We start from the raw sequence: 27,897 nt of genomic DNA, 5'->3' as shown, positions 1-27,897 counted from the left end.
ACACGCATCTGAAACTTCCCTCATGTTGAAACTTCCCAAATCCAGCCCCGACAGCATTTTGAAGCTGAGTCTGACATCCAGCCACATCATGATGAATAAAACTGTCCAGCAACTTCTTATTTATTTTTAAGTTCAAAACTTCTGGGACTTTCTCTCTACCTCATCCCTTATCCCTCTGACAGGAGGCATGCTTTTATAATATCCTGCAATTGGGAATCGCTTATATAAAGTTCCAGGATATGAAACTTTTTGCATACCCCTTCATGTGATGAAGAATGAGAAGGGAGATCCTGATCTATTGATGGATCTCTGGGAGATTTGAAGTAGATTGGAGATATTATTAATGGCTGGATGGATGGCACAGCCATCCCAGCTTTTTCTCGAAGGAGCTCAAGTTGGCATACATGGTTCTCTCCCTTGTCATCTGATCCCCACAACAACCCTGTGAGGTAGGCTAGGCTGAGAGGCAGTGACAGGCTCAAGGTCACCCAGTGAGATATATAGCTGAGTGCAGGGATGCCAATTTCAATAAGATATTGGGGTTGGGGACAGGTAAAGCACTGCTGCACTGCTACACATAATCTTTTGTGTGTGTGTTTTGGAGTTTTATTTATTTATTAACATTCTTATGTTACATCGGTAAACATTATCATATTACATCACAAGGCTTATTCTAATATAATTTTCAGCATGTATACAAAGTTAATACAGTGGTACCTCAGGTTACATACACTTCAGGTTACATACGCTTCAGATTACACACTCTGCTAACCCAGAAATAGTGCTTCAGGTTAAGAACTTTGCTTCAGGATAAGAACAGAAATCAGGCTCCGGCGGTGCGGCAGCAGCAGGAGGCCCCATTAGCTAAAGTGGTGCTTCAGGTTAAGAACAGTTTCAGGTTAAGAACAGACCTCCGGAACAAATTAAATACTTAACCTGAGGTACCACTGTATACCTAAAAAAAAAGGACAAAAAACTATTCCAAAATCATGTATGCACCAACACATTGGACTTCCTGTCTATCTCGTTGTATATTCCTTTTTTACAAATGAATGTACTCTTATTATTGTATATTTCTTTACATTTTATCTAATACATTCCTATATCAACATGTACCAGTCTGCTGACAGAAAATCCAAGGAATGTGCTGCCCTCTTGTGCCACCGTCACCGCACTTCCACCTTGTTCCCAAAGCAGTCAGTCACTCCCCCTTTGTTCCTGATGTAGATCTTCATTCCTCCCCCCCCCCCCCCCCCGTTCTTGATGTAGGACTTCAGTCGCCCCTTCTTCCCTGGCAGGTGGGTGAGGCACTGTTTCGTGGTTCGCCTCAGGTGCCGCAATGTCTTGAGTCAGCCCTGCCTATCTCAAATCAACTCCATATGTCGGGAACCCAGAAGCTCAGGGACAGAGGCAGGGATTTGGGGAGATGTGTGCAAATGGCAGCACAGTACCAATTGGCCTGGAAACTGGGGACAATCTGGGGAAGGGGGAAGGCCGGGGAGGCAGCTGTTGTGTGCATATGCCTCAGTCCCACCATACAAGTTGCACCACGACCCTTTCACGCCCATCAATTAACTTGCAGGGCAGGAGTGTATTGATTGCCTCCCCTACCACAACAATCCTGTGAAGTTGGCAGCTATTGTTCTTATTTTACAGATGGAGGCAATGAGGCTTACAATAGTCCCCTGCTCCCGTAAAGGCAGAAATCTACTTGACGACCCACGTTTACCACAAATCTTAAAATCCCACTGCTTTTCAACATGTTCAAGATTTTGTTCATCCTGATACAAACCCTGCAAAAAGAAGCGCCCCAGGTGAATGGTGCCTCTGGAAGGCTCCTCTCTTTGGGGTGGGGGCAGCTCAAAGACCATGGATGGCAGCGGCTGCCCAGAGGACTCCCAAGGAGAGGGGAGGAGGCAGAGGGAACACTTCACAAGGGAGGGTGTTCAAAAAAGAGTAAGAGGCTGCCAGCTCTGCAGGCAAGGGCTGGCATAACTGGGCTCCTGAGCCCCACAGGAGTGCCACAGAAAGAATGTACCGTATTTTTCGCTCTATAAGACGCACCAGAGCACAAGACGCACCTAGTTTTTGGAGGAGGAAAACAAGAAAAAAAATATTCTGAATCTCAGAAGCCAGAACAGCAAGAGGGATCGCTGCGCAGTGAAAGCAGCAATCCCTCTTGCTGTTCTGGCTTCTGTGATAGCTGCGCAGCCTGCATTCGCTCCATAAGATGCACACACATTTCCCCTTACTTTTTAGGAGGGAAAAGTGAGTCTTATAGAGCAAAAAATACGGTAGTTGGTTAAGGGAGCCATGGACTCAAAAAAGTTGAAAACCTCTGATCTAGTCTGAACCCTTGTAATGCACGAACATGCAGCTGTCCATGATGGGGATCGAACCTGCGACCTTGGTGTTATCAGCACCACACTCTCATCAACTGTGCAGACTTGCTTTCTGCTGCTCCAGGGGGCAATGGGTAGAAATGACAGGAAAGCTTTAGACCAGGGGTCAGCAAACTTTTTCAGCACCACTGTCCCTCAGACCTTGTGGGACTATATTTTGAAGGGAAAAAATGAACGAATTCCTATGGCCCACAAATAACCCAGAGATGCATTTTAAATAAAAGGACACATTCTATGCATGTAAAAACACACTGATTCCCGGACTGTCCATGGGCCGGATTTAGAAGGCGATTGGGCCGGATCTGGCCCCTGGGCCTTAGTTTGCCTACCCATGGTTTAGACTAAGCAGCAAGAGAAGCTTTCTAATAGCAAGAGATGTTCAACAGTGGAACTGCCTGGCTCAGGAGGTAGTGGACTTTTCATTCATTGGAAAGTGCAGGTCAGTAGGGCATCTGACAAGAGATTTGGTAGCTGCATCCTCCATTGAGCAAGGAGCAGGGTGGGGCAGGAATGATTCTGCAACTGCTCACAGGAGTGTTTCCCCACCTCGATTCATGCACATATTTTGCTTTTCCTGTTTGATTTCCACCACTCCTTCAAGATCTAGTATAACAGGGAACTGAGAGACAGGACCTATGAACTATGCTGCCCCTGGGTTCAAATCATACCTCTGCAAAGACACTGGGTGGTTTTGACAAGTCAGTGATTAACCTCAGCATGTTCCATCTGTAATAAGGGTATAATAACACTGACTTACGTTATGGGGTGCTTTCAAGGATGAGCAAGATAATGTTATAGTGAACACATAAAGCGCTTTATAAATGCTAAATACTACTGTGGTTGTATAAGTGTCATTGGAATCAACAGGGTAAATAACCCATCTAAACTTTGCAGGTTTCTCAGTTGTATAACTCATTCAAGTCACACCAAGGCCTGAAAACCACCACCATTCAGAATTTGGACTAATCTCTTGAGCTGCTGTGGTTAATGGACAATTTAAAGGGACACAGCACTTGTGCTGTTTTAGGTGGGATTCTTAATCCCAAATTCTGCATGAAAATTGGCCCCCACCCTTGCCCACCCACCAAGACGTTTGCAAGAAATGAGTGCATTTTAAAAGAACAAGTTGTCACTCTCCATATATTTTTTGGAATGCATGAAGAACAAACACGGCGGTGTAAGGAACTCTTTTTACACTGTTGCAAACATATGCAAGTCAGCCATTTCCGTATGAAACATAGCAAAATACGGGTGCATTGATTGACTCTCTTTATTAAGGAACTTAACGAATTAATCACAATGAGTATGGCTTCATTTGCAGCTCCCATCTCAAAACCAGGTGAGCAGCCACACAATCCTATGTCCAGTCAAAATCGATGAGCCTCACTCCAATGGCAGCAGCTTTAGGACTGGATCAAGGTTTAAAGGACACTGTAAAAACCCACCTTCCAGGTGAGCTCTCTGTTAAGGTGAACATGAGCCTCTGGCATCGATGCTTCGGCTGTTCCCAAGTGCTTGCAGAAGGAGGGGGCTAAAATTTGACCCAAGATCGACTGCAGAAAACTTTTGACGGCTGGCAAAGAATCCTGTGGAATCCTCAGTTAACAGCCTTGGGAATGGTTAAAAAAAAATTGGTTTCCTTTAGCAACGGCCAAACGTAACAGGTCTATAAGGGAATGACACTCTCCTGGGGTAGATCTGGATTAGCACTGAAGAGTATGACAGCGAAGTAATAAACTCACACAAAACATCTCCTGCGGCACCCGAGGGCCATTTCATAAACACTGCACAGGGGGCAAAGACAGGCTTCACACAAGGGGACTGCACTCAGATGCAGACAATCACAGCTCCCAGCAGAGGAGACCTGTATCATGCAGCCTTCACCGTATTCTCACACTTACATGTTTTTAAGTACACACTTGAAGCAAACTTACAGGGAATCTGCCAACTCCCACCAAACAAAAGCAGCAGCAGCAATTATTGGATCCCAAATTGGTCCCGACTGGCTTATTGCTACAAGCAAAATGGATGTGACAGATCTGTGCGTTCCAGCCCAGATCTGTTCCGAACACAAAGAACGGGGTGGCGGTCCAGTTTTATGAGTAAATGTCTGAACCAGAGGAGAGGAGCTGAACGTTACCTTCTTGTGTGCATTGCTCCAAGCTGCTCCCCACCCCAGGATCACCTCTTGTATTGGAGCCCAGCTGCATGCAGAAAAGGGGAATCTGAGCATCGCTGCCTGTGCATCCCCCGCTGTTTCATTCTGTTTAATATCCACCTGCTTTCTCTGTGCATGGGGCATAGTTGGGTTTTGACACACAGACCTGCTCCCATCACGTCCAGTTCGATCCCTTCGTAGGTAGCCGTCATTGCTCTCCGTGCACAGAAAAGGAGGCTGTCCTGAATTGTGTGTTGGCAGAAGCTCCCCAGGGCGAGAGTGGCTCTATTAAACACATACCAAGCATGCAGGTTGAAATCAAGGACGGCTACAAGTGCTTCAATTGTGGTGGGGCAAAACCTTGTGCTCAGATATGCACTTGAAAGTGTGCACAATTAAGAGAGCCAGGGGGAAGGGCGCATTTCTCTACCTGCCCGTCTCCAAAAGTACAAATTACAAGGGTTCTCTCTCTTTCTTTTTTTTTAAAGGAAAACAATCCCATGGAGTTTAAGGCAGTCCAGTGTACGGCACAGCCACAGAGGAAGCTCTCCTGCACAAAATGCGCTGAAATAAGATGGCACTGCAAAAGTATGCACATTTCAGGAAGGCTTGTGCAGGAGACCTTCCACCGTGAGCAAACCAGCATCCCTTGTTTTACTTTGATTAGGTGCCTGCAATTTGAGCATTCAGTGGGAATAAACAAACAAACAAAAACCCAACCAGGGATCCTTCTCTTCACATCTGCAAAAAGGAGTGTGGAATCTTATTTTAAGATGCCCATCCAAACCTCTGTGTCATGCAACAAGTAGAACCCAAATGGATGAAACAGTCAAACATGAACACATACACACACGCAAACACACACAGAGAGAATTTTTTCTTCTGGGAGAATTAGAGGCGAATTTTTATTTAGGGGAACGTGGTCATTTTCTTAACCAATGAAAGATTTCTGAAACCTTCATCTTTGTTAATGGCATAGGGTTAAAAACCATTTGTTAACCATTGGGTTTTAAAAAAAAGGCAATAGAAACAACAGTCGGAGGTTTTGGGTCCTTGATATAATTGATGAGAAATACATGCAAATAAGGTCACATGCCCCTTACTTCAAATCTCTCCCCCCTTCTTTCTCAGGTAAGTGGGGACAGCCCAGGCCTTGTTGATTGAAATGAAATTCCTGCAAGTAAACATACATAGTACGTACTGTATCCTTAAGGAGAAACTATTTCCAAGGGAAGGACAAGCTACAGGATGACAAATTTTAATAAGTGTTTCAGTTTGTGGTTATTGGAACTGCTGCGTTTTTCGGTTTGTGAATTCTTGAAAAAAAGAGATTCAGATTTTTATTTTTGCAAAGCATATAGCAAGGGCAACATTAATAGCCGCATTCAAAATAACAACATGCTTTTTTTTAATCACATAGCTCACTTTATCCTGAAGGTTGGTGAATTCCGTTTATTGTTAATTTTTTTTTACAACAACAAAGCACTCTTGAATTCAGATCCAATCTGGGGATGTTAAGTCCCCATATCAAATCTGCATTGCTGGGCTGGGTGGGTGGGGGGCAGATCCCATTACAAAGGGAAACAACAACATGGGTAACAATAGCAGAGAAAAGGGGTCAGATACTGAAGTGAATAAAAGATATAGAGGAAGGAGTGGTTGGATAATCATGATGTACAAAGGTAGGCAGCGTGGAATAGATATGAGAGACAAGGAGAGACAGCAAAGACAAAACTGATGAAGTATGGTGAAGGGACAAAATCTGGGGATTTCTGCACCTAAAGACAATTTTACATAGGGAAACCCCTTCCCCAAAGGTGACACTTTTCCTCTGAGTCCATTTTACCAAATCAGGAGTAAAAAAAGGGAAGGGTACAGTCCAGGAGTTCTCCTGCGCAAATACCACCGCCCCCAATCTTAATAAATGGAGCTTGTGCAGGAGAACTTCCCACTGGGTTGTGCCTTCACAGAGGTAGAAATCAATGACTTAAGATCAACTTCCGAAACAAAAACTTTTTTTTTTTTTTGCAATACATGCAAAGAAATCATTTCCCTCGGAGGATGTTTTAAAGAAAGGTGGAATTAAATGAAAGAACGTAGATTAGTGGAAAGGGAAAGCATGCATATAAATTTAGCAGCAGCAACAGCAAAAGGATGCCGCCTTCCCACCGGAAATCGTCAGGCTAACTTGAAGAGAAACAGTGCAGGTAAACAATGGGCTGAAAGGTGTTTAGCTGTGTACTGGATTGTGGCCCCTGGATCCTTTCCAGAGAAGTCAAGGAGAAGCAGAGGGTTACATCATGCCCACTGCAACACCCATTTCCTCATAGAGGCAAGTGAGGAATTACCCATGTGCCACAAAAGGGTTGGGATGTGCAGCTCCTTGTTCTTTGCTCAACAGTCTTCTTCACACTTGGTACAGAAAACACACACTTGGAAACCTATTCTGGCACACCAATTACGTTGGCTGCCCCAAGATCTACGGATGAAGGGTGGCATACAAATTTAATAAAATTAATGAATTAATGGTACTTATACATCTACGCATCCTGCCCTGCATTGGACAAAACTGTTGCTTAAGCATCCTGACGGTTATGATACCCTGAGCATAAAAATATATATATATTTACTTGAAAGCAAATTCTATGGAAATCAGTAAAAATCCACTTCCAAGAATTGACAAAGGAAGAGATTCAACTTCAAAAGACCAGATTGCAAACTAGCTTTCTTCAGGCACAATTTTATACAGAAGCGAATATAGCTCGTTATTTTAAATAAAAACAGGATCAATAATCATTTCTGACCCCACAGAATGGAACGAACTATGATTCTTTGATCTCGGTTAATTCCGACAACCTGTAGGCTTAACAGAGGCAAATGCGAATCATATGCAAAAACTGTATATCAATGACACTTGACACCTTACAGACTGAACAGGATTTATAAGACATATACACATCAAAGTGGAGAGCATTCATAGACAATGCTGAACTTTTTACATGTCTGGTGGGAAACTCCCTATGTTTTTTCCTTTTTCTTTTTTAATGGGCCGGAAAGAGATTTTATGGAATATTTAGAATAGAAATAGAATCAAACCTGCCCTTTCAATTCCAACGCAGTTGTGGCTTGGATATTTTAATAGTTAAGACCAAGGCTTTGTTTGTGAATCTCTTGTACAGCAACTTGTTTACTGGCAAAATACAGGAAATCACCTAAGATGCTTAATGGTTGCAAATGCAATGGGCCATTGAATCAATTGAGAAGTCTAGAACATACCACAGAGAGCTGAATTTGAAAACATTTGGTCAGTCTTTATGTAGCGGTGTAGGAATGAAAAGTGTGGAGGTATCTTTTGTACCTAACCACCAATTTTAATTTTAATTTTTTTTTGGGGGGGGGGGTCGGGGTGGCAAGAAATGGCAGTTGTGAAAAGATACAATTCCATGTAAGAACAAAAACCTTTCTTACTTCAAAGAAAATAAGCTGGTTTTTCACTCTGGTTATTTTGTTTGTCAAATCTCTTTACATACTGTTTTGAGCTAGAAAATGCAACCCACAAATTTTTACATAAAACCCACAGAATCAGTGCCCTTAGTTCTTGCACAGCTCCCATTCACTTCAAATGACATTGGAACTGGACCACTTCCTGCTGTATTGCGACACATATATTGTTATAAGTAAGTAACAAAACGGTTGCCTCCCCAATACTCTCCTATTTCTTAAAAAAAAGAAAAAGATGAAGACTCAAGAAGAGCTCATTAAAAAAGACAATTCATTCAGAAGGTTGGCGAAAGGAAGAAAACATATCTGGGAAAGGTACAAAGAGACAAAAGATTCATGGGGGGAAAACAGTAATGAAAGATGCTTAAATAATAATAATTATGTTATAGAGGGTGTAATTATTGCAGAGCAAAAAAAAAAATGATCTGGTTTTTAAAAGAGCAAGCCATTCTTGGGCAAACTGATGGGTGCCTGTCATTCTTAAGCTTAGCGGGGGGGGGGGGGGTTAAATAAAATTCTAAAGGCTATCACCCTCTCCCCACTCCAAAAAGCATTGACAGAAAGCTATCAAAGAACATTGTATTTGCCTCCCAATACAGCAGCTTTTTAAAAAAGCCTATCACAATACAGTATATAATCCTAGCTAGAGATTTGGTAAGTGGGGGAGGGGGGCCTTCAAATGTAATACAGTTGGCAAGTATTAAAACATTTAAAACATTCGAAGGAAATATCAGATACTGCAGATTTTATTTTATTTTTTAATGTAAAAGCAGTACTTTGAAAAGATTGCAGAGATTGTGTAGAGAGCAACGGCAGGGAAATGGCTGTATGGGCTACATACGCACATACATAAAAATCTTTTCACAACCTCCGCCTCTCAATTCACATGTATATACGAAGCTCCTCTTACTTCTTTGGACAGTGTCAGATCGACTCTTAAATGAAAGGGGGTTTTTTATATGAGGGTTTTACGTGGGGGTGGGGGTGTGTGTTCAATGTTGGGGGTTTTATGACATCACCAGGTTAAAGTACCCAATCAGCTCGCGCTCTGGAGAAAATTATTTCGTGGGGTGTTTCCTATAATATACTGTACTTCCAAGTCTGTCTTGAAGAAAGAAGCCAAAGGGGGGTGGGGGAAAGGTGGACATGACAAGGATTTTGGTGTGCAACCTGGGTGCTTTTAAAAACCTCTTTTACGGGTTGTGTTTTTTTTAAATGTGTGTGCTACTGTCTCTCTTTTCTTCGGCTGTGGACTTCGTTGGTTTTAAAGATCTATCTGCAAATTCAAAGGAGAGCTTTTTTTTTTAAAAAAAGAGGCACACTGAGAGGGGGGAGATTCCTTGTTTCTTCCCTCCCTCCCCTCCCCACCAAACACACACCGCTGGACTAAGATAGGAAAGGTACCAGGAGGAGGAGGAGGGAAAGGACCATGGCAAGACCACAATCTTCTCCTTTGCAACCCTCTCTGGATTTCTAGAGTGGAGCAAGAAAGAAAGGCAGCGAGAAAAGGCAGCTCTGGAGCCTCAAGGGATGCCTTCGAAAGGAAAATCCATCACTCAACGGCGGCGGGTTGATTTTGGGGGGTAGGAGGGAGCATGAGGAGGGGTTGGGAGAGGAACCCCTCTTTCTAGCTCCCCCCTCGCTGGTGGCTGCGAAGCCCCCCCTTTTTTTACGAATAAGCAGATAAACAAACATGTTCCTGACCTGCGGGATGGCTCCTGCCGCCGCCACCGTGGATTACAATGGAGATTTCCAAGCTGGCTACCAGGAAATCGACGGCATCACTTTGGGCTACTTGCAGATCAACGGCACGCGGATGTTCGCCCTGACGCAGGTCTTCAGCGACCTGTTTAAGGACATCCCGAGGGCCACCGTGAGCAAGAAGATGGAAAGCCTCAAGATCCAGAGCCGCCGCTGCGACCTGAAGGAGCTGCGCACCCTCAAGGCCATCCAGTCCGTGCCAACGCGCGCCGTCAAGTGCTCGCTCATCTCCAAGGCGGACCTGGAGGCCCTCTGCACCTCTTGCAAGGCCCTGGCCCCCAGGAAGAGGAAGAGGAAGAGGAAAAGCAAGAGGAGGGAAGCCGGGGACCTGTTCAACCGGCCCCGGTTACTTCCCGCGTACAGCGCTGCCGACGGCGCCTTTCGCGCCAACGTGGGTGCCGGCTGCGCCAAACGGGACGCGCTCTTAGGGGCCCCGTTCGCCAGAGGCTACGAGAAAGCCGCGCCGCTGCCGAAGAGCTACAGTCGCAGCGGCCGAGAGCAGCTCCTGGCCGGCGTGCTGAGCGCTTACCCCGGCGACTTGCAGCTCCTCCACTCGGCCGTCAGGGCGCACGGCACCGGCCAAGCGCCCGGCGAGGCGGAGGCCGGGCGCACCAAGCGCTCGGCTTGCGGGTGCCTCGGCAAGGAGAAGGGTCGCTCGGCATCCTTCGCGGGCCCCAAGAGGCAAGGCACGTCGGCCGGCTACTCCAGCGACTCGGATTCCAGCGGCGCGTCCAGCCCGGCCAGCTCCAGCGACTCCTCGGAAGAGGACGACGAAGACGACGACGACGACGACGAAGAGTCATCTTGCAGCAGCGAAGAAGGCAGCTCCTCCGGCTCGGAAAGCAGCTCCCTGTGTAGCGGGGACTCGGTGCAGAGTACCCGCTACAGGCAGGCGGCGCTTCCTCGGATCCCACCCCAAGCTGCCTCTCCTCAAGCCCTCTCTGGCGTAGCCAAAGCCTTGCGCCCGGACCCGAACTTACTCTTCTGGGCCAGGACGCTGCGCGCCTCCACTTTGGAAAGTTTCAAGCCGGCTCCTACCACCGCGCCAAAGGGGCCGCCGCGTGAGGACCCGGAACCCCGAGTAAAGCAGGAGGCGAGGCGCTCTCCCGTCTTCCCTGCCCGTCCCAGCAGCCCCAGCGAGGGCCCGCAGCCAAAGCGAGGCTTTCGGGAAGCTTCGGAGTTGCGCGCCCCGGAGCGCGAAGACTTCTCCAAGGACGCCGACTTCCTTTGCTCCAGTGAGGACCTCCACGTTAACGAGCCGGACAAGGCTGAGGAATCAGCTCTGCACCAGGACTCCAAGGAAGGGTCGGGGAGGGAAGCTCAATTCGACAGGCTTATCAGGCAGTCCAAGCTGTGGTGCTACGCCAAAGGCTTCAATGTGGACGGGAAAGGTTTGCGCAGGGCCGAGCAGGCCAAAGGGAGTTCCTCTGCCTCCAGAGCCGGCCTCCTCAGCCTGGCCAAAAGCGGCAGCGACTTAGAAAGGAACGCTAAACGCAGGCGTGCCGAGCAGGAAAGGCAGGCCAAAGGGAGGCCCCCAAAGATTTCGAGGAAAACAACCAAAAAGGGGGCCACGCCGCCTTGCAAACGCTTGCTCCACACCAGCCCGGCTCCTGCCAGGAATCCGTTTTCTTTGATGGGTACCTTTCCCTGTACGCCCGCTTTGGTCGTCGGCTCTGATGGGGATCTGTGTCCTGCGTCCTCTCTGTGCGTAAAAGACTCGTGCGCCCTCTCCAAAACGCACCCGCTTTGGACCTGGCAGCTGGGGGGCAATGCCATCCCCGTGCCCCCCAGCCTGAAATTCCGGGGATACCGTTTAGAGGACTTCTAGATGGAGGATATAAGCTGGTTTACGTGCAACAGGTTGACCTTTTTTTTTTTTTTTGATGGGGGACGGAGCGAATTGAATATGTAGCCAAAAAAAGAGAGACGGAGAATCTGATATTGCAATCTGAAAAAAAAAATATTTACTCGGCTGTAACATTTTTTGTTTCAGTGGCCTTTAATTCCAAATAAGTGTGTTGGTGACAGCAGCTTGTGATCTTAAAACACAGTTTCTTAGAAGTAGGTTCTACTGAAATCAGTGGAACTTATTTTCAAGTAAATGTGTTAAATAGGGGAGGAAGAGATCCGACTTTCCAATCATGATTACTTTTTTTTTTTTAACCCTCAAGGATGCCTTGACAAATGGAATTTCTGGCATTCCTTTACTTTAAAAAGAACAAAAGCTTTGTTTTAAAGAGCTTTCTCATTCCTCACTTTCTTCAAAAGATCCCACAACTTCTGAAATGTTGAAATTTGAAGCTTGGTTGGAAGTAGGCCTCAAGTGTGGTGTAACTGATGATTTAAAATGGGGAAAAAAACCACTCACACAAAAAACACAGCAGTACTGAAAGAGTGTAAAAGAGATTGGAGAACAAAATTTGGTGTTGTGTAATTTAAAAAAAAAAAGATATTTATGGTAGTAATACTTTGGCTTAATATGCACAACATTTTAATATGGGGAGGGCAGAAAAGGTCTGTTAGGGGGAAAAAGACACAAAGGAAGTTTGGGGCATAGCTGACCTCCCCCTTCCTTTTAATCTGGAGTGGTTTGCTCCATGCAGAGAAATTTAAAAGAGTTGTGGGTGTGTTGTGAGGAATGAGAAAGTTTCAAGGCAACCTCCCCTCCCCCTCCCCAGTGAAAGACCCTTCTCTTCTCCCCCTCCCTCATTTGCCAAGTTAAAAGTATACTCACCTCCCCTCCCCCACCTTTCTTCCTTAATTTGGAAGAGAAATGGCATGGCCTTTCAACCACCGCACATTAAACTCATCAAAGCATCACTCCTCCCCCCCCCCAGCCTCCATCCGTTTCCTGATTAAAACTAAAGCAAGACAAAAGTGACTGTTTTATCCCCAACAGCAGAATTTTGCAAGGGGATTTTTTTTTTTAGTAGAATGGAATTTTTCCCCCTTCTTTTTGCCTGAATTTGGGATTGTTTGTGTGTGCGTGTTGAATGGTGCAAAAAGTGATTTTAAGCAAAATTAAGTATATTCTACTGTCTACTGAAAAGGTGCAGAAGTGGGTGATGCAACTTCATTTGGGAAAAAGAAAAAAGATAAATAAATCCCTGATCTTGCTTGAACCAAAAGAAAGAAAGAAAGAGAGGGAGAGAAAAGGGTTACTTGAAACAGTTGTGTTTTTTAAAAAGGAGGTTGTTGTTTGTTGCCTAATAGAACCCTGACTTTTAAGTAGCCTTCGGTAACATTCTGTTTATTTAAAAATTTACTGGAAAAAGAAATTGGATCCAGGGGCAAATTTGCAATGAAATGCAGATGGACAATTTGATCTCCAAAGTGGAATGCAGAAAAAAGAGATTCTCCCCCCCCCCAACCACACTGTCAGAGGAAACTACACCCCCTCCCTCCCTGATACAAACAAATGTTCTTTCCTTTTATTATTCCTCTTTGTCTTCAGAGGTTTCCCTGCCTGCCTGAAATCAAAACCAAACCTCAAGCTATATATTTCCCCCCGTTTCAAAATTGGATCTCAGGGCACAAGCCAGAACTGTTACTCTGGAGTTGCTGTACAATCAGTGGAGGTCACAGAACGGTTTTTTAATCAGTGCAAAGAAAGGGTTGTTCTCTATAAGGTGAATATTTCTGGAATTATTGGGAATTAAACCCAAAGGTTGAAACATGTTTATCTGGAAGTAAGCCCCCATTATAGACTTGTTTTTACTGCTCCGGGTAATTGTCATATTTTGGACAGTCTTTGTTCCCACCTTCCTTCTATTAAAACAACATTTTCTCCTCACCTCCCCAAGAATCTTACCTGGGGAAAATAAAACAAAATAAATAATGGATTAAAATTGCAGATTTCAACTAAGGGGAAATCCTGGCTTCTTGAGTTTCACGGATTTTTGGAAGTGGCAGTGAATCAAAGTGAACTTGGAACGGAGAAAATAAGATGCTTTTAAAAGGTTGCAATCCTGGACACAGTTGCAAGGGAATAACCCCATGTTGCAATTTCTGGTACTCACTTCTGATTAAACATGTTTAAAATAGCGAAACCTTTTTTTCCCCCCTTCCCCTGGCCAAAATATTCTGCCTTCTGCAGGCAGCAGTCTTGACACTCTTTTTGAGAGGAATAAGGGTGGAATTCCAGTGGAACTCAGTAAATATGCTTAGTGTAGTTCTGTTGGTTTATTTTTTCCCTTTGCCAACCTGCATTTTTGTTGGAGAGAAAGGGGAATTTGTATTGTTCGAATCAATTTTGAAAGGAAATGAGGAGTAGCTTTCCCATGCCCCTAAAGGGGGGGAAAATGGGTTTAAATTAGTTTGTATGAATTCTCTTGGGTAGAATACATTCATTTGGGCTACCTTGATGAAGGTACCTTAATCCACCTTAATTGCCCCCAGATTTTTTTTTCCCCAACAACAAAAAGAATGAAACCAGATTATTCCTGGGAACACAACATAACTTGGGTGCTTTTATGTGGAGGACTAAATTAACATTGTTGTGACTGAAAACTCCCCATTTTCAGTAACCAGCTTTGAATATTTGTTGCCTAGATCGTAAGTTGTTTTTGCTGATATCAGAAGGAAAAAAAGAGGGTTGTGGGCTTTTTATTTTATTTTTTTATTTTCCTGTCAACTTGTATAGCCTGGTCTTTTTGGCTGTTCTGGTGACTTGGGAAAACTGGAGGAATATGACGGGGGTGGGGTGGGGAGATTTTTCTCCTTGCTGCTGTCTTAATTTTCTTCAAAAACTGCCTCACAACCCTTCTCAGCCCTGTCTTATTGTGTTCAAAATTTGAGCCCAACTTTGCATAAAAGAAGGGAGGGGTCCTGGTGTTTGCCAGGCAGACAGCCCTGTTCATTTAACTGCACACCTTATTTTCGGAGGAATGTGGAATTCAGTGGAGGCCAAATATTGACATGTCTTCTCCCTGCTCCTCCCCCCCCTTTCAATTTCTACCTTTAACTTCATTGGGAGTTTTGTAATAGTGAGCCGGACAAGAGAGAAACAGAAAGAAAGAGTGATAGGGAGGAAGGAAGAAAGGAAAGAAAGAAAGAAATTCAGTATGAAACATGCCATAGAAGGGATTTGTTAAAATGGGGGTGGGGGGAGCAGCTTCAAAAGACATGACAATCAGTGAAAGCAGTTTGTGGAATGAGGTTTCCAGAGCATATTGACCAGTATGCAGAAGGCTGCGGAATTTGGGGGTGTTACATTCAGAGAGGGAAAATGCATGTCTTACACCACAGGAGATCCCTATGCACACACACATAAATTGTGTAATTTATCTGCAGGCACTACAGTGTGCATGCATACACAGCCTTCTCCTCAGGATCAGGGCTTAAACACAATGCTCCCCCTCTCCCTTTCCTTTATATAAATATAAGAAATACTCTTAACTGTTAACAAGCACGAGAAAGCAGCAAATAGAAGATTTGCTCTCTTTTTTTGGTCTGGCACAAACAGGAGATTGCAGTTAGCAGGGACATTGTACGTATCTCATTATATAAGGAAAGAATAACCTCTTCTCTGGTTCATCTGCCCCACTTGCTACACAGGAATCACAGGCACCATCCACCAGGAGTTCCTCTTTCACAAACCCCTTTGAATGGGAGGTGCATGAGAGCCCATCTTGTGCATCACCCGATCATCTCTAGAGGGATCACGCAGGAGAACTTCCAGGCGGATTGTGCCCCATCTCATTTGTGTGTTTGTGTGTGTGTATAATTTGCATATAATTTCAGTTTCATTGTTCTTTAAAATGTACATGCAGCTATGCATAGATATGTGTTCCTTTTTCAAGGCTTGGTGTGGTGGTATTCAACTCGCCAGCCCCACCTTTTTTTTACACGTTGGAAAGAGCACATACTTATCACATGAATGCCTATGTTGTCAGCTTGTGCGTACAAAACACATGTGGTTTATGTATGTGTATGCTAACGTGCAGGAGGAAATTACGAGTACACAATGTGTGCATATACCTATCCTGATTTGTATTATTCAGGAAAGTATTAGCAGCTGCCAGGTTTGGAAGCACCTCATAGACTAGGGCTGCAGTGCTAAGCATCTTTGCTTGTGAAACAAGTCCCACTGAATTTACTTCTCTGGAAGCACGTTACAGGGGTGCAGTCCTGCTTCTTTAGTGGCAAAAATCCCATGGATTATAGGATGATGGTGATAAATTATATATTAACTTCATTATCCCACCGTTCCTCCTTAGGGTAGCAAACCACATCCTTTTCCCCACCCCAAAAAAAGGTTCTGTAAAAAATCCAGTTTAAAACATCTAAAAGCAGTTGCCATTAATTATTATTTTTTTAAAAAAAAAAAACAGCTTCAGCTGAAAAGGTTATTTCATCCAGTGATCTGAGGGTTACCAGGACTAGTATTCTGTAGAGCAGGGTTGCAATCTCCTTTCTCTAAATACAGAACCTCACATTTCCTCTGATGATCAGATGGAACATGTGTATACATGTATATAGACCCATTTATTTCTGTGGAGGAAGCATTCGTCCAAAGGAAATTGTGCCCTGGTCTGCTTCCTCCATTGAAATTGATGAGAACACACCTCACAAGGTTTTGTCTCTTTGTGTGTGTTTCACAGATGGGAAGTTGCTGGATTTTTGTAAGCTGCAATGTACCAGTTTCAGGTGCATTCACAGACAATTTTTTTCATACATGACACTAAATGTGCATGTCATTCCTGCAGCTGTGATGCAAATATACATTCCATATTTGCTAGCCTGTACGTAAATTTAAAAAGTGACTTTTTTAAAAAATGCAGCATGGAGAACATTCACACATATGTCCAAAGAGTGTAAGAAAGATCCAAGTGTGCTTTTAAAGTTGTATGTATTGTTCTCTTATTTTCTTTGTTATTATTATTTCAAAGTTATCTTCTGCTAAGCAACAGCCCTGGCTATTTTGAGTGCATGTAAACATGGGAACTTCTTAGTTTTCACCTGAGGGATGGCCCTTTCAAAGGTGGCCATTACAGTCAGATTATTTGGCAAATGTGTATTGTCCGATCCCTGTGAAAATATGAGGTTTTTAAATATGTAACCTAATTGATCTGCCAATTGCCACCTTTGCCAGGGAGACACATGCATTCCCAAATGTTTGGCATGGTTTTGGGTGTCGGAAGTTATGAAATCCAGACAGTAGCGGCACCCACTCCAGTAGTAGTAATAACCATCATAATAAGAGCTTAAATAACTTGGCAATTTGCTCACCTTTGCTAGCAGTGCCATCTTTCACCAGAACTAGCCAGCTCAGTCTGCCTACTACTGGCAGGGATGACCTCTGAGCTTTTTCCTAGAAGTGCAAGAATATTTACAGTTTGTGTAGTGGTAGCTGATGACATTTTGGACAGTCAACACTGTGCGCAATGGTCCTTGGAGCCTCTCTTTCTTCCCCCTGCCACTGTTGGCATATGTCAATGTTATCAGTGCAAGATAGGATGTGAAAGTGGGGCATTTTCAAATCAATTGCACATTCTAGCCCAGGAGTTCCCAGACTTTGGTCCACAAGCTCCATTCAGTTGGCCTGATATTTAAAATTGTATTTGTCTTTCTTTCGTTTCTTCTATTGCATTTTATTGCATTACAGTTTTAATCGTACGGAATAAAAGAAGCAATAGAAATACCATTAAAAACCATACAACATCTGGCACAGTGAATTCCCAATTGCTACAACAGGCAGAAAAACCACTAAGTGGTCTGCCAAGAGCCTCAGCAATTTTCAAGTGGCCCATGGAGGCAAAAAGGTTTGGGATCCACTGTTCTAACCAATGATAGGTTTCACAATTGCATTGCAGAACTAAAAATGCATGATATGCTTCATGCCGTGTACAAACACTTTATTCTTGTGCAAGAAATTTAAAACAAAAAACGATTTAAGCCTTACTTGTAGAAGCCAATATCATCTCTGCAGCACTGTTGCACTTTCATCACAGGGTTCTATTTATGCCTTATGTGTGTGTGTTTTTGCTAAGACAGATACTTGTAGAAAACAACAGTAGCTGGAAGAAGTTCTGCCTGCTTATTTTGCTTAAACTGAGTCTAGATTAAAGTTAGCCAATTGAGGCTGCAGTCCTGAAGCTGTTGTCCTCAGCGCATTTACGTAACTGGGAGTAAATCCTACTGAGATTTACTTCTGACTTTGACTTTAAATCACGCCCTTGTAAGTTGGTTCCACTGAAATGGATGAGATCACACAGTGCAATCCTGTGCATGTCTCTGCTCAGACGGAAGCCCCATTGAGTGCAGCTGGGCTTACTTCCAAGAAAGTGGTGTCTGCAGCCTATTAACAGATGGGAAGAAAGCATATGGATGAGTGTGTAAAATAGATATACATTCTGGAATTGCATTCCATGAAATGCCTAAATATTCTCTCTCGTATCCCTTAAACAAGTTCTCAACAACATGGAATTATTCTGTGTGCAGAATATAACAATCCCTCTTCTCCCCATCTGTAAATGCCCTTTTTACATCCTTCTAAAATTCCTTGGCAACTCGCTGTATCTTTCTGAAAGATTTTTGGTAGTGTTTTGCAATGCTATAAATAGACACAAATAACTTAAGATCTTAAAATATTTGATAGAAGCTGAAGATGAGCAAATTGAACACATCAAAAATTTCCAGTGGGGGAATAGAGAAGCAGTCATTGGTATTATTTTTTTTCTGGGGCTTTAAAGCTAATATCCTCCTGTGTGAGTTCCATAAGACTTTTCCCCCTAGATTGTGTCCTTAAAGCACCATGAACATATAGGAAGAAAAGCAAACAATGGGTGTATGTTTACCTACTAGCAAATTCCAATGTACCGTATTCAATGGTGCTTAGTCCAGGTTACTGTAGTATTGCAATATTGCATCCAGTGGTATTCATAGTCAAGAGTAGATCCACTGAAATGAATGGGTACCAATAACTTTGCTCTTTTAATTATAGTGTTGCAATACTGTATCCAATGTTAGTCATAGAGGAGACCCGTTGAAATGAATGGATATGACTAACTTGGGTCCTTGAATGGGTCTAGCCTGAGTAAAATTTTAGTTGGATGCAACACTTTGGCTATGGATGGGGGTTTTTTCCCCCCATGCACAGGGGAGTAAACCCACTTGAACTCAGAAAGAAATTGAGTAAACATGCCTGAGAATTGTGTTAGTTCTTTCTACAGCTCCCAAAGGAAACTCATATTTTAGCAACATAATACAATAATTGTTCACAACAGAGTGGTGGCAGCTTTCAAATTAGTTCAAAAAGGGTGATTGGAAGACCCACTTTTTACAAGGGAGAGAGTGAGCAGGCCTCCTTAGATTATTTGGGGGAAGAAATGGACAAAAATAAGTAAAATACTTCAAAAAAAAATCAGCAACAACCTTTTGTAGAGTGAAACTGCTTTTTGAAAAGGTAGGAAAAAAATTAAAAACCTCACACAAACAGAACAATCTCTAGAGTGTTCCCCTACCTGCCAGACTCAGGTGCTCTCAGTTCAGAGATATATATAGACTGTGTTATGTTATTACTATTTTTAGTGGAGTTGTATGGAGGGGGGAATACAAAAGTAGAGGTGAGTTTCTCAGGTTCCATTCCCCAGTTTTATCCCCCCTTTTTTTCCTTGCCTTGCATAATTAGCTTTGAAATGTAAAGCAGAATGAGCCTTCAGGTAAATCAGTTGAACTGTGCATGAGAGAAAGATATATTTGGGCAGACTTGAGGGAAGGCTGAAGGGGGCGGGGAGAGGGAGAGAGAGATGGTTGGAAGAAAGAGAAGAGGAAATATGCAGTCACCACATTGACCATCACTTTCAGGTTTTAAAGAAGTGCTTCTCTATTTTTCAAGAAGGAAAAATAAGGAAAAACACACAAGTAAGGTGCTAGTAATCTGGGAATGTCTTTATTAATTAAAGTTTCTTAGTGCTGAACCAGAGAAGAGGAATTTCCTTAGGAAAAACCCCCAAACATATTTATTACTTTTTCCCTCCAAAGGAATTGGAAATGGGAGATCGAGAGAAAGAGAGTGAAAAATCAGCTTTCCCCAGTGAATAATGTCTATGATTTGCAGTGCAATGCAAAGTGGAAGTCAGGTAAACATGTACAGTATAGGATTGTAGCCTTGGTTACATGTAGCTACAATTACATCCTCTCTCCTCAGATGAATTTCCTTAAAATTCTGCATTTCCTATCACCATTTTTATTCTTTTTTTAAAGCATCCTTTCCATTTTTGGAACACACCTTGGAAAATGAAACACATGGAGGGAAGGGGAGAGAGAGTTCAGTTTTCCATCTCCTTCCAACACCCTTCCCAAAATATACTTGACTTGAGAAGAGGGCAGGAGAGAAAGAAGGAGGCAGCGATATGTACCTTTATTTATTTTAAGTTGTTGTATGTACTGTATATAAGGGAAAAAACTGTAATCCCCAGTGTGCAATATGGATCCTTGACTGAGGAATAAAAAGACATTTTAAATAAAACAAGCGTGTGTGTATGTTACTGTTGTTTTTAACAGAAGATTTCCCCCTTCACAAATTACGTAGCTTGAGGAGTCATCCTGTTTATGGCTGTTTGGCTGTCTTGTTCTGCTTTCTGCAGAAGATAATGAAGTAGCAAAAGCTATATATGTTTTATTGGCTGGGAATAGTTTGATGGGTTTAAGCTAATGCAAGCTTTCCGATTTTGTGTGTATTCCACGACCGCAGGCTTCTAGCTCTTCAGTAGGGGGGCGAAAAATTAATTCTTTGAAAGCTTGCACACTCCTTCCCAAAATATATCATTCCTCCTCCATTCTAGCTCCTCTTCTTCATAATCTTAGTAGTAGCTGAACAGTTCCAATGCTACAAAGACTCATGTTTTTAGACCAACTTTGGCGTCCGTTTCCTTCTGTGTAGACCTCAAGAGCTGTGAGTAGCAAAATTCCACAAAGTAAAATGTGCATATCTTACTTTCCTGCAATGAAGTAACCCAAATTGTGAGCCAAAGAAAGCTGAATTCTTCCAACCTGTGACAACTAAGAGGGCTCAGGGATATTCCTGCAAGGAAATATAACAGCAGCAATCAAAGCCAATGGCTACCTGAGGTTGGTACAAGTGGTAAAAGGACTCCGCTTTAACACCATGTCATTGTGAAGAACCAAACATTGTTTCTTTCACCAACACTACAGCTCTGCCATTGGAGTCTTGTCACAAGTGAGGTAAAACTGCAATCTTACACCAAGCCCCACTGGAATTTACCTCTGAGGGAATCTGGCCACTTATTTATTAAATTCCCCTACCACCCATTCAACAAAACCGCTGGGTAGGTTCACTAAACAATGTAAAAGGGCACCCAGACACATAACATAGTAATGTAGCCAAGATGGCAAAACATTGGCTAAGACCACATTAAATACCAGCATAAAACAGTGTAGAATCAAAATAATACAGCCAAAAAACTAGCATGGGGGAATGCTATTGGTGCCAATAGCTAAATGTGGCACTAACAACTAAAGCTGTGTGCTTTACATCTTTCAAAGAATTCTGGGCACTGTCTGTTAAGGGTTGTTGAGAATTATATCCCTGTGAGGAGAAAACTACAGTTCCCAGAATTCTTTGCATCAAAGTGTGTTCTTTGCATGTGTGTATTGTGCACACACAGCCAAAAATCATGTTAAGTGGCCAATCACTCTCTCTGGTCATTCTAATCCACCTACCAGGATGGGTTGTTAGGGTAAAATATGCACCCTCCCCACCCCACCGAGCTCCTTGGAGAAAGGATGGGACAAAACAAATTATAAACTGCATATTTACTCAGAAGTTAATCACGCTAAGTTCAGTTCTATTTACTCCCAGGCAAGTGTGCTCAGGATTGGAAACTTAATATGGTAAGTAAATAAAAAAAGGAGAACCACTTTTGAATCAAATGTGCATTCTAACAAATGTAGGTTTTTGATTTGCTTTGAAGAGCTGGAGAATGCCGTGAAAAGTACCGATTTAAGCATCTTTGGTGGAGATTGATGTTGGATTCCTTCAATTCATGGTCCTTTGACCCTGACTGTCAAAACGATGGGGCAGTTTTTACCCAAGGGTTGAGAGCTACAGATGGAGAGCATACAGCTATAGGTGGGTGTGAGGGACTTAGGCTAAGTCAATTATTGTGGGAGTGATCTAGCCGCATTCCCTGATTGATTGTGCCTGCCCTTTTTATGACACAGAGTTGCAGTGGACAAATGAAACATTTAAACGGAAATCAATAGACATTTCCGCCTAATTTTCAGCCCAAGTCTCAAGGAGATCTTTTACACTGTACCCAAGTTTTTCCCGCCAAAACCTCATACGACCACCTTCCAGACATGTTTCACATTCAGATCCACTGGAGGAAGAGGAAGAGGATCAAAGACAGACGAGATCTGGCATTATCATGATCCAGTGTGGGCAAATATCAAACCCAAATCTTACATCTGAAGAAAATTAAAGTGTTGTGTTGGTGGTTGTCTTGGGTTGTTTTGGTTTTTTGTTTTTGTTTTTTTGCTATATATAATCTTTTTAAATTTTATTTTAAACAGCATATATTTCATGTGTCTGCTAATGTGGGGACAGAAATTGGGGTCTTCATCATTATCGCTAGGGAAAGGGAACTAAAGTTCTGTGTCAACCCTGAGTCAAGAGTAGGATCTTTTGAGATTAATGCTGCCTCTGCCCCCAAAAGTGTGTTTAGTAACACAACAAACGTCAGGAAGAAACATTTGAAACTGCTGGAGTAGGAAAGGGTTTCGTGGGCAGTGCTGGAATCAGTGGACAAGCAGGATCTAGAACACACTGGCTCCTCCTACAAAGCAAGGGGTGAGATGACCGCCTTTAGCTGGCAGGTAAGTTCTCCTGCACAAGTCCCAAGGGCACAATGGCACGCTGTACTTCTGGGAGGCTACTTATCATTGCTGGCTTCATAAGAAAAGCCCTGCTGGATGATGCCAAAGGCCCTTTTAGTCCAGCATCCTGTTCTCACAGCAGCCAACTAGGTATCATACATAAAGAGTTGGAAGGGACCCTGGGGATCATCTAGTCCAGGCTTCTTCAAACTTGGCCCTCCAGATGTTTTTGGCCTACAGCTCCCATGATCCCTAGCTAGCAGGACCAGCGGTCCGGGATGATGGGAATTGCAGTCTCAAAACCTCTAGAGGGCTGAGTTTGAGGAAGCCTGATCTAGTCTAACCCCCTGCAATGCAGGAATATGCAGCTGTCCCATTCGGGGATCGAACCTGCAAACTATGGGAAGCCCAACGGCAGGAGCTGAGCACCACAGCACTCTCCTCACTTGTGATTCCTAGCAGTTGGGATTCAGAGACATACTCCCTCCAACAATGACAGAGGTTTGATCACAGTCACTTTGGCTAGTCATAATAAATCAACATGTATCCTGCAATATATTGTGTTGTTAAAGGCTGGTGCAGTATAAAATAAGGATTAATAGGCTGCCAGTTGCAAAGTCTACGGATTGGGTCATGAGCTCCCTAGTCAGCCTTAGGGGCAGCTACAAGTTCTGCAGCATCATGCACTGAAGTCTGGCCAAAGCTGGTGCTTGCTTTTCACAATAGCAAGCACAGGAAGACAGAATTTGGGGAGGGGGCAGAGAAGCATGAAGAGAGGAGGGCCTGAGGATCCTCCCCCCCCCCCCCGACTCCTCCTTTCCAAATGGCTCTCAAAGGTGGGAAAATGGATTAAAAGCTTCTGTTCCTTTCATTTACAAATCTCCTCCCACGAAGCATCTTGCAGCAATTTCACAATGAAACACAAACCGATGTAAAATAATTGCATATATAAAAACAGCTAAAAGTAGGGGCGTTTCTACAATTTCCAAATCCAATTTTTAAAATCCCCGTTCTGAAGGGATGTTGAAAGCTGCATAGGAAATTCAAGAGGTGCATCTGCCATCACCCTCCTTAGGAAATTCCCCCTTCTGTGTAGCTACCAAAGATATAGAAGCCTTGTCCTCACTTTTCCTTCTGTGGGGAACCCTTGGCCCTCCCGAGGTTGCTGAACTACAACTCCCAACAAGCATGTCTGTTGGCCATGCTTGCTAGGGGTGGTGGGAGTTGTAGTTCAGCAACATCGGGAGGGCCAAGGGTTCCCCACAGTTGCTTTAAGTCTTACAAGGTTTGGGCCATGGGCATAGCCAGGGGGTGGAGGGGCAGCTGCACCCCCAATCAAGTAAATAAATAAAAATACTTAACTAAAAATAGAAAAAATCAGACTATTTGAAATGGTTTGACAGATTTTTCTGAGCCCTTGGGGTCAAAAGAAAGTAATCTAAAACAGCAATTTAAAATAGTTGTTGAGACTTTTCATTCCGAATCTGTTAGACAGAGCCAGACAAAGCAGGATGACAGGTGGGTGTCCTCCCCCCCCAACATAAATCCTGGCTACGCCCATTATTTGGGCCCCCAGTTATTTGAAAGACCACCTCCATCCAATATCAGTCTGCATATAACTAGTGTGATATTGGCAGAAGGAGCCCTACTTACCTGCTTGCCTCAGAGAATAATTTGGTTGGCCAACATGAGGGGAAAGGGCCTTGTCTGCAGTTGCCCCACATCTCTGGGACAATTTATCAGCTTCGCTCCAATGGGACAAGTAGCTCAGTGGTAGAGCATCTGCAAAAGGTCCAGGGTCCAATTTCCTGACAACTCCAGGTAGGGCTGGGCATGTCCTTTGTCAGAAGTGCTGGAGAGCTGCTGCCAGTCTGTGTAGACAGTACTGAGCTAGATGGGCCAATGCTCTGACTCAGCATAAGGCAGCTTCCTAAGAGGCTTCATCATTCCAGGTCTTAGGAAAGCCCTGAAGACTGCCCTCCCCTTTTGTCTAATTTTTAAAAAGTTGTGTTCTATTTTATTTTATTTTATTGGCAGGGGGGTGGTAGCAATAAACTATACTCTGGTATTTGTGAGGCTGAATATTTATGGTTTATACATGTAGTGTGGTATATTTCAATCATATGTTGCCTCAGGACGGTTTTTCCTCTTAATAGTGACATTAAAACTGATCTGCTTTACAGGGCTGTTGTAAGGGCAACTGAGATACTTAAAGGAAACACTTTGAATGCTTGAACTATACTATAGAAGTATTAAGTTTAATTTAACTTTAAAGAGAAATCTGTTCTTTTCAAAGAAGCAACACTATTTATCCTAATAGTCCAAGCATGCAAATATTAAACCATCCTTTGCAAGAAACCACACACAGTTCAATGAAAAAATATACATTGGAGTATTTTGCTCGGTTTTGAAACTTTCCTTTGCAACCAAGCCTTCGAAGGGAATTTGTATTGTTCAAATCAAACCAACTGAATTTGGACTTAAAAAAAAAAAAAGCACTCCAAATCGGAGTCTCTTATGCCCTCAATTACGTTCTGCTTTGAAACATATTGAAAAATAAGAACAGAAGAGTGAGATAGGATCAGATGTTAACCCCCTCTGCACCAAACCTTCGAACCTAACCATAAACTATGTTAAATATTATACAAAAGAGATGTTTCCAATTTCATACACCCCGCCCCCCCGGAAAAAAACAACAACAACTGAGGAGAGAGGCTTCTTTCTTGAAATGCAAGTTTTCCTCTCCTCTTCAATCAAACCCGAATAAAAACTTGGAGTAGTGGTATTTAAATAAGTATACACTATATATCTAAAGCACATTATCCCACTCTCACGCCCCCATTAAAATAATCCCAGGAACTGTTAAGGGTGCTGGAAATTGTTGCTCTCTGCGGGGTAAAATTCTGGCGAAATCAGTTCCTTTCCTCTTCTGTATTTTATAGATCTGATTACTAATAATAAATTGGCTAGATGTATAGGAAGAGGATCAATAAGGAATTAAATTTTGTATGGGCAGCAGCTCCCCTGTTTAATAACTTTCCAGAGCTAAGGCGTCATATCCCTGAATCCTCTTTTCTCTCTGTGTGTGCGCGCGCGCTTGCTTGCGCTTGTGTTATTTCATTTAATAAACGTCAGGGGAATAACTGGGGTTGGGGATATATATATATATGCGCGGCGGGATGAAGTACGGAAGAGAAGTCTGGGAAAAGGAAAGATGAGGCGAGGGTGTGTGTGTGGCTGCGGATTCCTTGATTTTAATGTGGTGTCAAAGTGTCAATGATAAATTAGATAAAAGCAAGTTAAAACAGCAAGCCTTGGTTGGAGGGAGAAGGCGAGGCTACAGCTCCTTAATCTGGGATCTGGAGGGGTGGGTGGGTGGGGGGAGTTGAAGCCTGGAAGGGGGTTGAAGGATTAGCCCTCCTTAAAAGTCTTCATGTATTATGTTTACATATAGTCAGCCGAGAAGAATGGATCAGGGTTTCTGGCAGGGGGGGGGGAGAGAGGAGGGCTTGGGGTATGTTTTTTTAAACTCTGGTTTATCAGTCTCTGAAGAGCCTGAAAGGAAGGTTCTTTTCCCTGGAAAATTTCTTTTCTTTTCTGGGAGATAAGGGAGGGGAGGACACCCACCAAACCTTAAACGCCCCCCCCCCTTAACCACAACAATCGGCCTGGAATGTTAACTCCGGCCTGCCAAGGTGACACTATGAATCTCACTGTGCTATTAACATCTGCATGTTAATGGCTCAGTGGATGCAGTTCAGGCCAATCTTGGGGAATTTACCTTAAATGAGGCCATATGGAAATAAAGGGGAAAACTTGGTTAACTTAAACGCTTTTTTTTTTTAAATGGCCCTCCAGCAAATCTGCCGAACAGCAAGGAGAAAGGCAGGTTGGAATCCTTTGAAGAAGGACTCTAGAGAAATTTGGGATGCATTTTATCAAGTTATAGGGAACAAGAAAATAGAATGCGTCACTTTGAAAATGAGAGAGAGTGTTTACTCCCACCCCGCTTTGTCTTTCCCTTTTCTTTGTATCATTTCCATTGTTCCCTTTTTTCTCTTTTAAATTTCTTTTTAAAAAATCAGTTTACCGACTACAGCATACAAACATTAATCATTGCCCTAACTCAGAACCAATTTCAGTTTGAGTTACAGAAGCGAGTATACAGGCCGTCGCATCAAAGGCCTAACTGAAAGTAAAATATTCAAGGAAACACTCAAATCAACCACCGCAACTAAAATCCTTTTTTTAAAAAAAAAATCTGACCAGCAACCACACTCTTCAATTCCCAAATTGGGGTTTGGGAAAGCCTATTACAGTATTATCAGATAGAAACAAGAAGTAAATCACAGTCTCTAATATACAACTGTTGATGAGGCAGCCATATGAAACCAGTAACACAGATCCATACACATTAAGTACACAATTAACAGCCCAGTATGCCTGTTGCCTGTTTACTCAAAAGTAGGTCCCACAGATCTCAGCAGTGCTTTCTCACAAGTAAGGGTTCACAGGATTGCAGCCACAACCGATAAACATAGCGTAAAATATTTATTTACATACCCCAGGCACTAAAACTAACTCTGGCCTCAGCAACCTGATCATCACCACCCTGGTTTCATAATCTCATAAATATTTTACCCTCTTCTAAAGAACAAAAAGATACTGTCTGCCTTTTATAGAAAACACTCCTTTTGAAAGGAAATGCTGGTGAACATCCCCCCCCAAGCTTTTTCCTTGCCTTCTTTTTCTCTCTTGTTGCAATTTAGCCCTAACTCCTGCGATCACATTTATAGCTCAATCCTAACCATGTTAACTGAGGAGCTAGTCCCGCTGCTTTCAATAAACGTAATTCTAAGACACTGTGCTTAAGGGTTATTTCCACACCACCCTTTCTTGATGTCATCGACACTATTTGCGCACTCGGTTCTTATGAAGAATCTGAAAGATGTCCTTCTGACTCCTGGAATAGCTCGGTCAATAAGAGCATAAGATTCTTAATCTCAGGGTCGTGGTTTCAAGCCCCACGTTGGGTAGGGTTGCAACACGTCTGGAATTTCCTGGACATAGCTGGGATTCGGCTGTCGGAAACAGGGCCCAGGTGGAAAGCGGTTGAACGTCCGGGAAAATCTGGACGATGTATGACAACCCATGTCTGAAGTGTAGATTTTGGCGAATTTCCTTAAAAATAGCTCAAAAAACTTCATTTTTTTTGCAAAAAAAGAGAGAAAAAGC

General features: G+C 43.2%; 1 protein-coding gene across 1 annotated transcript; it reads left to right on the top strand.

Annotated features, from left to right (window-relative positions):
• The first annotated feature begins 5,692 nt into the window (after positions 1-5,692).
• EPOP (elongin BC and polycomb repressive complex 2 associated protein) lies at positions 5,693-19,837 on the top strand. Its single transcript, XM_079949583.1, has one exon. It carries the CDS (start codon positions 9,755-9,757, stop codon positions 11,648-11,650), a length of 1,896 nt encoding a protein of 631 aa, XP_079805709.1. The 5' UTR covers positions 5,693-9,754; the 3' UTR covers positions 11,651-19,837.
• The last annotated feature ends 8,060 nt before the right edge of the window (positions 19,838-27,897 follow it).

This window comes from Podarcis cretensis (genome assembly GCF_951804945.1).
Source record: "Podarcis cretensis genome assembly, chromosome: 13".
Taxonomy (NCBI): Eukaryota; Metazoa; Chordata; class Lepidosauria; order Squamata; family Lacertidae; genus Podarcis; species Podarcis cretensis.
This window is presented reverse-complemented; position numbering and strand designations above follow the sequence as displayed.

What these genes read in the sequence shown, in the direction of transcription:
- EPOP (XM_079949583.1), top strand. Translation starts at nt 9,755, where the DNA reads ATGTTCCTGACCTGCGGGATGGCTCCTGCCGCCGCCACCGTGGATTAC.